The sequence below is a fragment of the Chiloscyllium plagiosum genome, unplaced genomic scaffold, assembly GCF_037043375.1.
Source record: "Chiloscyllium plagiosum isolate Xiang-an unplaced genomic scaffold, Cpla_swu_hap1 HiC_scaffold_4, whole genome shotgun sequence".
NCBI lineage: Eukaryota > Metazoa > Chordata > Chondrichthyes > Orectolobiformes > Hemiscylliidae > Chiloscyllium > Chiloscyllium plagiosum.
Window position 1 is genome coordinate 121,994,654 of NW_028270142.1, and position 11,549 is coordinate 122,006,202.

At 44.6% G+C, this 11,549-nt stretch overlaps 2 protein-coding genes across 2 annotated transcripts in view; one reads left to right on the plus strand and one right to left on the minus strand.

The window, feature by feature from the left end:
* col9a1c (collagen, type IX, alpha 1c) overlaps positions 1 to 1,260 on the plus strand; it is a 144,079-nt gene extending 142,819 nt beyond the window's left edge. Inside the window, exon 38 of the mRNA XM_087985856.1 lies at positions 181 to 1,260. Within this exon, the coding sequence (XP_087841982.1) occupies positions 181 to 392 (212 nt within the window). The 3' untranslated portion in view covers positions 393 to 1,260. The remainder of the gene's footprint in view (positions 1 to 180) is intronic.
* A 1,229-nt stretch (positions 1,261 to 2,489) lies between these two features.
* Positions 2,490 to 8,209, minus strand: LOC122549538 (uncharacterized). Its single transcript, XM_043689389.2, has one exon. The coding sequence runs from the start codon at positions 6,410 to 6,412 to the stop codon at positions 5,606 to 5,608; it is 807 nt and encodes a 268-aa protein (XP_043545324.2). The 5' UTR covers positions 6,413 to 8,209; the 3' UTR covers positions 2,490 to 5,605.
* Between the last annotated feature and the right edge of the window lie 3,340 nt (positions 8,210 to 11,549).

Sequence of the window (11,549 nt, forward strand, 5' to 3'; positions counted from 1 at the left end):
TCAGTTTTGTGATGTCCCTCACTTCAGCCCTTGACGATGCACAAAGGTTTAATGATTTAGAGAAAGAAAATGGATTTTTGTATTTCAAGTTAATCTGTATTCATTTTCAGGCAAGACGGCAACTAAAACCAAGTGCCGGGCTGTACTATTAGAGCCTCATGTTGTTTATTTCTGTTATAGGTGTTGATGGCTTGCCTGGAATTGGAAAGGATGGGCGGGATGGTGCCCGTGGTGATCATGGCCTGCCTGGTGAACCAGGACCGCCTGGCATACCTGGGCTCAGAGGCTTTCCTGGTATCTGTGATGCTTCTGCCTGCGTTAGTCCACCTCACCTCTTCATGGGAATGGGCAGTGGCAAGAAATCCATAAATGTGAAAGGTCCATCAAAATAACAGCAAGAAAATGCAGAAATTACAAGCAGTTACCAATTGACCTACAATTCTGATTTGTGTCAAGGGTTCAGTTGACTCGACTGGGTTTACTATTAAAAACATAAAGACCCAGCTTTTTACAGGCTGCAGCTGTAGCATTGATTTAAAAGAATTTCTTCATTTTGATACCCAGGACCTTAAACTGTTTGATACCTATGAGCTTCATTTTTTCAAGTGTTTTGCTGCGAATGAGATGGGTCTATGATTGGATTCCTAATCACCAGAGGAAGCTTGACATTTCCAGACAAGATGTAAGAACTTCAGGACAATATATCCACCAAACAAAATGTACTTTTTTGACAAGAGATCTGGCTCTCAGGTGTTGGAAGGGATTATTTTTCATCAAGTGGTACTTTTGCCTAATTCTTTCTGACTGTAAATCACTACTGACCTTAGTGGTAAAATTTCTCTTTTTGATGAATCCCAAATTAATGCAGGCTTTCCTTCAGCATTAATGACCTGACATTTTCTGAAAGCTCACCTCTCATTTATGATGAGAAACATTTTGTAAACAATGGTAATGAACAGGTCTTTCCTTGTGTATGTTCCTAGGTTATTGCATTGATTGAAAATAATTATGACAACGAGGCATTCTCCTGTTTTTTGTTCAACAGAAATTTCATCTCTCACAACACTATTAAATCTGAGCATCTCTGCATAGAAATATCACATCTTGAATTTTGGAAGTGCTCTTGCATTTGATTGATCGATCCACAATAACCTAGTGAGTCATTGTTAATAACTGAGTTGTATTTTCTTTGGTGTCCACATAATGCTCCATTCTTTGCAAGAAATACAAACTACTTGACAGATTTCATTTTAATTTTATTTTTTTTTTAGATTACATTACAGCGTAGAAACAGGCCCTTCGGCCCAACAAGTCCACACCGACCCGCCGAAGCGAAACCCACCCATACCCCTACTTTTACCGCTTACCTAACACTACGGGCAATTTAGTATGGCCAATTCACCTGGCCCTGCACATCTTTGTGACTGTGGGAGGAAACCGGAGCACCCGGAGGAAACCCACGCAGACACGGGGAGAACGTGCAAACTCCACACAGTCAGTCGCCTGAGGCGGGAATTGAACCCGGGTCTCTGGCGCTGTGAGGCAGCAGTGCTAACCACTGTGCCACCGTGCCGCCCACTAATTTTAGTTTGAAAGAAATGAGAAAAGGTGCTTTGCCTATTCAGCTTGGAAAAATTTTGACTTATAGCAATTCTTTCCAATTTTTTTTTCCATTGTCACATCCCATTTTAATGCCACAAAGTGTTCAGTGAGGATGGGATGGAGAGGCAGGCAAGACATTATGGAGAGAGTTGGATGGGGAGTATTAAATCGACTGGGTTTACTATTAAAAACATAACGACCCAGCTTTTTACAGGCTGCAGCTGTAGCATTGATTGGGCCTCAGAGTAGAAAACGGAACAATCCCACTGACAGAAAAAATACGAATATCTGAAGGGCTTTGCAATACACAGTCAGAGCTGCAAGACCATTATTGCTGCCTTGTTACTTGTAGCTCAAAATCTTGCCTGCGCTGCAACCCCACTGGAGAATCATAATCCAGAGTTTGGCAGCCACTAACTTATGGGCTAACAATGCAAGGAGTGGAAATGTGCAACATAACTCCATCTTTCATCCATATTGCTTCACTGATAACTCATATAAATGGCAAAGTTGGCCAAAACAGCAGTTTTATAAAATTAGTCGAAATGTGAGTTTGACATCAATCTGGCATCACGTCTTGCTTTGGTCGAAATAATTGAACATTTGAGATGGCTGTTTAGAAATGTCTAAAATGCTAACAAACAAAATGCAGCTTTAAAACTGACAGTCAATTTTCCACTTTTCCTGTTTTCTATCACAAAGCATCACCTGTTCATGTTTTCAGCTAATTTTTATTATGTATAAAATGGCGAAATTCTCTGTCATTTTCGCCACCTACAAAGAGACCCCACCACCAGGGATAGATTTCATTCCCCACCCCTAAAGACCATTCCCTCTGTGACTCTCTTGTCAGGTCTATGCCCCTTCCCCAACAACCCACCCTTTCCTCCTGGCACCTTCCCCTTCCACTGCAAGAATTGCAAAACCTGCACCCATACCTTACCCCTCACCCCTCTCCAAGGCCCAAAAGGAGCCTTCCACATCTGTCAGATTTACCTGCATTTCAACATACGTCACTTATTGTATCCTTTCCCCCCCGATGTGGTCTCCTCTACACAGGAGACAGGATGCCTATTTGCGGAAAGCTTCAGCGAACATCTCTGGGACACACATATGAAGCAACTCCACTGCTCTGTGGCTGAACACTTTAACTCCCCCTCCCACTCTCCCAGGAACATGCAAGTCCTGGGCCTCCTCCATCACCAAACCCTTACCACACGCTGCCTCGAGGAAGAATGCCTCATTTTCTGCGTTGGGACCCTCCAAACACATGGGATCAATGTGGATTTCACCAGTTTTCCTCATTTTGCCTCCCCCCACCTTATCCTGGATGCCACCTTCCAATTTGACACCGATCTCTTGACCTGTCCTACCTGTCCATCTTCCTTCCCACCTATCCACTCCACCCTCCTCTTTGACCAATCACCTTCACCCCCACCTTCGTCTACCTATCGCACTCTCAGCTCTCTTACGCCCAGCCCCACCCCTCTCCCATTTATCTCTCAGCCTCCTTGGCCCACAAGCCTCATTCCTGATAAAGGGCTTATGCCCAAAACATCGATTATTCTTCTCCTTGGATGCTGCCTGACTGACTGTGCTTTTTCCGCACCACACTCTTGACTACGCTCAACATATGTGAATGATTTTAATTCCAATGTACTATCAATCTAATTTTGTGCCACAGCCTCTGTGTAATGCCATGGGTTTGTGTTATGCTAACACACCTTATTAAATGGCAGTCTGTCATTATCATTTTGCAAATCTAAACACAGAGGTAGATCTTGTGGCCCAGTGCTCGTGCTCCAGTCTCTAAGCCAGAAGATCAGTGTTGAAGTTCAGTTCCAGAGCTTACTGGCCAAAGAAGATACATTCATTATGTGGTGAAACAAGTTGAGAATCAATTTGTAAATTGTTCCAACATATGTTAATGGCAGGTGGTGAGAGATGAATAGATTCTGTTCAGCCATGTTGGATTACTGGGGCGTCTACCAAATTTACTAATAGCTAAGGCATGCATACATGTTGCCAAAGCACTCTGGCAAGGCCAGTTAGCTTAGTTGGTTGGATAGCCAAGTGGATCAGGTTGGTGCCAGCAGCATGAGATTTAATCCCTGTTCCAGATCTGCACCCTTGCTGTCTGGTGGAGACTGTGGCACTGTGGTTATGACCTGTCTTAGGGCATGGAACTCAAGTAGACATCTGTCTTCATTGTTCCTTGGAGTTCTGCACTGGGGCCTCAGCTTTTCACCATACACGTCAAAGTGTGTTGGTTAGAATGCTTGCAGAGAAATGGTGATGGCAGGAGGAAGTTACAAACGGATGGAGAAGGATTAAGTGATTGGGAAAAGTAGTGACAGCTGGACTTTAATGTGGAGAAGTGATACTTTGGATCTAAAAAATTACAAATCAGAATTTTTTTTGGAGTGAAAGGATTTGAATATTCAAGTACAAAATCACTGAATACTGATTCAAAGGTTCAAAAAGCCATTTAAAATGTTGGCCTTTCTCTGGAGGACTGGAATATTAAATGGAAGAAATTAAGCTTCAGTTATTCACAACCTTCATAACATCCTACCTGGAACCACTGTTCAATTCTGGGCACTGCACCTCAGGAAGACTATATTGGCCTTACAGATTGTAAAGTGAAGAAACATCAAGGTAATTTAACCATTTCACCCCATGTTTTATGAAATAGATTGCACAACCTGACTTGTATTCCTTGAGCTTAGACAATTGTGGAATGATCTAATTGAAATGTTTAAAATGTGAGACAAACATTCAATAAGTGCAGGGAAGGGAAATAATACAAGTGGGAAGAGGGAATGGGATTTCAACTAGAGCTAACCCTTTTAGGAATGAAATTGAGAAGTTTTCTTTTGATATGAAGGGTAATGAAAATAAGAATTTATTCCCACAAAACACTGATAATGTTGGGTGAAAGAAAATCAATTTCTTAGGTAAGGGTGTGAAGGAACATGAATCAAAAGCCATTCAACAAGTAAGAATACAGCAGCCATGATTTAACAGAACTGCGAAATAGTTTACCACCCTGAATGGCCTCTTGGAGGAGCTCAAATCTTGGAATTGGGATTGAACTCACACTGGAGTTTGGGGTTGGATTAAAAATTGTTACACATGTTTACGGGCTAAAACAACTAGCCTCAGGATAGTGAACCGCTGCTTGTGATTTCAACTGGAAGTGTAATTTATCTGCCAGCAGTTTGGGAAGAGAGTTGAGTTAAACAAACATTGGATACTTTACATATCCAAATCTGGGTCAAATGCTAGCTGGAAAAATTGATGTCAAAAGGCTGGAAATTGTAGATATATGTTCCACTCATTTTTTTTGTTGGTTGCCCAAGACCAGTTTTCTTTTTAAAAGGGTTAGTTTTATGAGTGTGCGGGCAAAATGGGAAGAAAACTTCTCAATACATTGACACCTGCTCAGGAAGGTAGGGGTCAAAAATCCAACAGGCCAATGTCCAGTTCGTCCTGTTCCTCCAGCCTGCCAGTATTTGCCTGTGAGGGGAAAGGGAAAACAATGACCCCTTTCAGAAGCAGAATGCTTTGCAGCCACTGAAGTCGAAGTGCAATCGCCAAAACCCTCAAGGCATCATTTGATGCGCAGGGGCAATCAACTGCTGCTAAACACTTTGCAGGCTCAATGCTTACGAGGGTCTGACGCTGCATTTTGGCTCTGCTCACTTGGGCTGTAAATTCAGTGTATTATTGCCAAGGAAACAGGCATGTTAACATCGCCCCATCTGGCTCGCTACAGACCAATGTAACTTTATAACTACATTAAGCACTCACAGATGACAAAATAGTGCAGTCTCCGACTTATAGATGGCACGTCAGTCGGTTTCATTTCAAGGAATATATTTTCAGTCCCAAATACTTTTGCGTGCACCGGATCTGATCAGCCCACTGTAGTTCACAGATAGCCCAAGCGTGATGTTATTGGTCAGTTTTAAGTTGCCCACGGGCTCTGGGTCTTCATCGTTCACTCCACTCCAGCAAAATAGCGGCTGATCTCCTCAGGGCCACCCCTGCAGATCTCAGGAGGGGGAGATTCCAGCGGATTGTCCTCGAAGTTTGAGGAGCAGTGGCTTCGACCCCATTCTAAGTTCGCCAGCTGCCCGAACTGGCTGGGCAAGCGCCTGAGCTGGTTCTTACCCAGCCACAGGGTGCACAGGCGCCCGAGAGTGCAGATGGAGTCGGGCAGGCTCTGCAGCGCGTTGAAGCACAGCAGCAAGGTCTCCAAGCGCTCAAGGTTACCGATGCAGGCGGGGATCGTCTCGATCTTGTTGTCGCTGGCGTCCAGAAAGGACAAGCGCCGGAGCTGGCAGACCTGCAGAGGGAGCTCCTGGAAGTTGTTGTTGGCCAGATGCAGGTTCCGCAGCCGCTGCAGCCTCTCGGCCTCGGCGGGGAGGCGGCTCAGGCGGTTGTTGCTGAGGGTCAGCGTTTCCAGCTTGTGCAGGGCTCCGATCTCGGGCGGGATTTCCCGCAGCTCGTTGGTGTCCAGCCTCAGCACGGTCAGGTTGCTCAGGCGCCCGAGGGCCCGAGGGACCCCGCCGATCCTGTAACTCAGGCAGCTCTCGCGTTCCGGGCTCATCTCCAGCACTTGCAGCTCCCCAAGGTCGAAGATCTCCCGAGGCACCGACAGCAGCTCCCTGCCCTTTAGTTTCAACCTCTTCTTCCCGCGGTCGACCTCGACCCTGTACTTCCAAAACTTCTCCCCTGTCCCCTTGGCGGAATGAAGGGGTGGGCTGCTGCTGGTCTGAGATGATTTTAATCGACCTGAGGACATCTCGGATTCAAAACTGCAGCTCTCCCCACCCCACCTAGCAGCAAATGTAACAACTTGTGTGTGTGTGTGTTTTTAAAAAGATAACAAGGAACAAGCTAAACATTCCCTCCAGGGGATCCTGAACCATCCATTCTTTCTCCTTGGGAACGTAGTGTTTCAACGTTCTGAAACTGACACACCATTCTATGGTTGCTTAGCAACCTCCTGTGTAACCACTTGGTCTGGAATGCGACACTGATCTAGGAATCGGGTTAGGAAAAGGTCATCTGATGTACCCTCAATCTCATCCCCCCGATGTTCGATTATTGTATGGGCTCTGCCCCTATCAGCGCAGACTTCTCATGGCAGCTTGAGAGTTAGGGTCTCCTCTGAGTTGACCTCGGCCCAGTCCGATAAAGCACAGATCGGCTCGTTTGTGCCAATCTGGTATTCTTGACCCTGCGCTGCCTGCCGGCGCCCGAAATGCTGGCACTTGTTTTTAAATAAAGTGTTGCCTCCTGGCTTGGGACAAAACTATCTCTTCTAAACAAATGAAGTAGTCCGTTGCTATTTGCAGACGAGAAAAAGCATTTAATTATAGAAAGCGGCATACAGTAACCCAGAGTGAAATTAAATAAATTGAACTAAATTGGAAAGCAACGTTCATGGGTAAGCCTAAGAGAAAACACGAGGAAATGTTTACAGAAACAGAATAATACGCCAGAGAAAGATTATAGTGTATTTGGTCCTTCGTTCAGGTGCTAACATTTCCAAACTATCCAATTGATCACACTCCGCCATTCTTATGGTCCTGAAAATATTTTTTCTTCCAATCAAGCATTTATGCAATTTCCTTTTGCAAGTTAGCGTTGAATCTTCTTCCACCACAACCTTACGGGATGGATTCCACACCTGAACAACTTTTCTGCAAAATTTGCAGAATTTGCCTTTTCTTCCTTTTGCCGACTGCCTGAAAACTAAATCTTGTGGTTATTGAGCCGTTTAAGACTTTTTCCTTTCACATCTATCAATCTCCTCTTAACCATCTCTGCTGTTGGGAGAGGCAACATTTCCTCTCCAATATCCCTATGTAATTTGTTACCATCCCTATACAGACTGGCAACTTGTAAAATTAACTTAAATTTAGTCACATACTGAAAAGAATCACAAAAATATTCAATTTTAAGATTTTTATAACAAACTAAAGTCAAAATTAACTAAACATTAATTAGTACTCAATTAATTAGTACTCAATTAATTCTCTAAAGTCCAAAAAAGATATCCCTTATTAATTTCGTAACACAAATGATAACCAAGCCTGTTATACTTCATTTTCCACCCTACACATTCTGTCTAATTATAATCTTTACAGAAGCCAGTCTACAATTAATCCTCCCTTCTAAGGATTTGCTTCTCTCCAGTTCTCTAAATCCTATGGCCTAAAGTCTTTGCATTTCAATCTCTGTCAATTGGCCAAGTGACTTCCAGCATCAAGGTCCACTCCAATGACTCAATCTAACAGTCTTGCTGGGGTGAATTTTCCTACAATTGTAAATCCCTGTGGTTTCTTTCTGCTCAAGCACTGGACAAAATTCAACCAACAGTCTGGTAGTTGGCAGAGAACACTGTCACAGATGCATCTCTCCATGATAGTATTGATAGATTCAGCCACTGTAAAAGGTAATCCTGCATTCAAATTCAGGATTGAAAAATGTGTTGCTGGAAAAGCACAGCAGGTCAGGCAGCATCTAAGGAGCAGGAGAATCAACATTTCAGGCATAAGCCCTTCTTCAGGAATGAGGAGGGTGTGCCAAGCAGGCTAAGATAAAAGGTAGGGAGGAGGAACTTGGGGGAGGGGCATTGGAAATGCGATAGGTGGAAGGAGGTTAAGGTGAGGGTGATAGGCTGGAGAGGGGGTGGGGGTGGAGAGGTCGGGAAGAAGATTGCAGGTCAAGAAGGCAGTGCTGAGTCTGAGGGTTGGGACTGAGATGAGGTGGGGGGAGGGGAAATGAGGAAGCTGGAGAAATCTGCATTCATCCCCTGTGGTTGGAGGGTTCCTAGGCGGAAGATGAGGCGCTCTTCCTCCAGGCGTTGTGTTGCCATGGTCTGGCAATGGAGAAGGCCAAGGACCTGCATGTCATTGGCGGAGTGGGAGGGGGAGTTAAAGTGTTCAGCCACAGGGCGGTTGGGTTGGTTGGTGCGGGTGTCCCAGAGGTGTTCTCTGAAACGTTCTCTGAAAAGCGGCCTGTCTCCCCAATGTAGAGGAGGCCACATTGGGTGCAGTGGATGCAGTAAATGATGTGTGTGGAGGTGCAGATGAATTTGTGATGAATACGGAAGGATCCCTTGAAGTAAGGGGGGAGATGTGGGCGCAAGTTTTGCATTTCTTGCGGTTGCAGGGGAAGGTGCTGGGAGTGGAGGTTGGGTTGGTGGGAGGTGTGGACCTGACGAGGGAGTCACGGAGGGAATGGTCTTTCCGGAATGCTGATAGAGGAGGGGAGGGAAATATATCCCTGGTGGTGGGGTCTGTTTGGAGATGGCGGAAATGACAAAGGATGATACGATGTATCTGGAGGTTGGTGGAGTGGTAGGTGAGGACCAGTGGGGTTCTGTCCTGGTGGCGATTGGAGGGGCAGGATACCCTCCATTGTGATGTGTGCCACAACCACTGTGCTTAAACCAAATCAAGCATCTAAACTGTTGGCTCTATTGTTTTAACCCCCACACTACCACCTAAGTGCGGTAGTGCTTATTTTTTCCCCAGCACCCATGGTGTGTGTGTGTGCAGGTGTGAGACACAGTGAAAGACACAAAGTGCACGAATCTTTATTCCATTTCCACCACCAGGAAGATAGGAAAACACCCGGGTGGCCAGTGACAAACACTGCCCTTCACATCAAAGGGCAATGCTGTGTGATCAAAACAGTGAAGGGGAGGGTAGGGACTAAATCAAAATAGAGTTGGAGGGAGAAATAATGCACTCCTCTCCCTGCGGCGCCCACCTCTCCCTGAACAACTCCAGGGTGTTGGTGGACACCGCGTGCTCCTTCTCCAAGGACACCCGGGCCCTAAAGTAACCACGGAAGAGGGGCAGGAAGTTGTCCCTAACGACCCCCTCCACGGCCCGCTGCCTCGACCTGTTGATGGCCAGTTTGGCCAGGTCCAGGAGCAGACCCACGAGGAGGTCTTCAGACCTGCCCTCCCTCCTCCGTACCGGGTGCCCGAAGATCAGGAGCATGGAAACTGTTGGCTCTATGAGGTACTGTGGGCCACAAGCAGTAGCAGAATTGTATCTGAAATGTAAATGTCTTGATACCTCTTTTCTATTCAAACCTTTCTCCTTTGTTACATTCATGAGCTTCTGTCTGTTCTTTCAGATTAGTTTCTCTTCTACCCAACAATTTTCCGTTTCAATGTTTTGTGAATTTCCATATGATCAATTCCCAACTCATAACTGTCTTTGCAAGAGAGCATAGGTGTCTGCCTAGGCTGCCACTTCCCTGATCTTGAATATTTGGTGCTCATCTAAATAAGCTTTTAAATTTGCAGGAATGCTTTTTCCAAGTTCTTCTAAAATCAGAATTTCCCTTACATTCTCACTTCTTTCTCTAACTTGTTATCTAAACTAGCTGCTGCCACATTATTTCTTTCTCCTTTGCAAATTCGACAAACATCGGGTGAGGTTTCTTTCTTGCACTTCTAAATGTCAACTGATAAATTTCAAATACAAGCTCATAAGCATTGAGTATTCTCTTTTTGATAATCTCATACTTTGCAGATTGTTCTTCTGACAAAGTTATATGTATTGTCATAGCTGCTATGTCAAAATTCTCTGTAATATTAAGGTTTCAGCAATTGCATTTGTCTATACGGTCGCTCAATGGTTTAGTGCTGCTGTCTCACAGTGCTAGGGACCTGGGTTTGATTCCAGCCTCAGGTGACTGTGTGGCGTTTGCATATTCTCCCTGTATCTACGTGGGTTTCCTTCAGGTGCTCTGGTTTCGTCCCATTTTCTAAAGATGTGCAGGTTAGGTGGATTGGCCATGGGAAAATGCAGGGTAGGGGGTGTGGGTCTGGGTGGGATACTCCTTGAAGGGTCAGTGTGAACTCAATGGGTCAAATGGCCTGCCACCACATGACGTAATTATCTTTCAAGTCCTTCCTCATTAAATTCAGGATCTAAGCATAAAATCCTTCACTGGAATCAGAATCAATGTCGTTGTGAAGATGGCATTTTGTCTCCACATAACTGTGGGTTGGCCACTCCTAACAATACTGCCATTGACAGATGCATCTTCTATATTAGATTGACAAGACTGAATTCAAGTCAAATTTTCACTCAACATCTGGTGCAGACTCAGGCTAGCATGATCTGTTTGATCGGTCATGGTAGTACCAAGCCATTTTTGATGAACATTGAAGCTCCCCACTCTGAGAATATTCTGCATCCTTGACACTCTCAGTGCTTCCTCCAACTGGTTTTCAACATTGAGGAGTACTGAATATGCAAATTGAAGTGTGTATATGTGTGGGAGGGTGGGTTTCCTTGTCTATGTTTGACCAGATGCTAAGAGATTTCATACTTCGAGAGTTAATGTTGAGGTTTTCTCGTACCATTTCTTGACTGTATACCACCTCTGGTAATTCTGTCCTGCTGGTAGGATAAGACATAACCAGGGATAGCGATGGTGGTGTCTAGGATGTTATCTGTAAAATATGGTTCTGTGACTACATTTTGAGCCTGTTGTTCGACTAATCTGTGGGACAACTCTCCAAATTTAGCACAAGTCCCTAGATGTTGTAAAATAGGACTTTGCAGGGTCGACTGGGCTGCATTTCTTTTTCTGGTTTCTAGTCTCAAAGTCAAATCCTGGTTTTCCTTTAATTTCATTTCTTTCTTGAGGCTTCATAACAGGTTGTTACAACTGATTGGCTGACTAGTACATTTCAGAGGGCAGTTCCGAATCAAACACAATGTTTTGGTTATGGACTCACACGTAGGCCAGAAAAGGTAAAGATGGCAGATTTAATTCCGTGAAGGACATTCGTAAACCAGAGATTTTTGTTTTGACAAATGTTATTGGTTATGTGGTCGCCATTAAGGTAGCTTTTAATTCCAGATTTTATTGAATTTAAATGCAATTTCTGCCAATGTGGG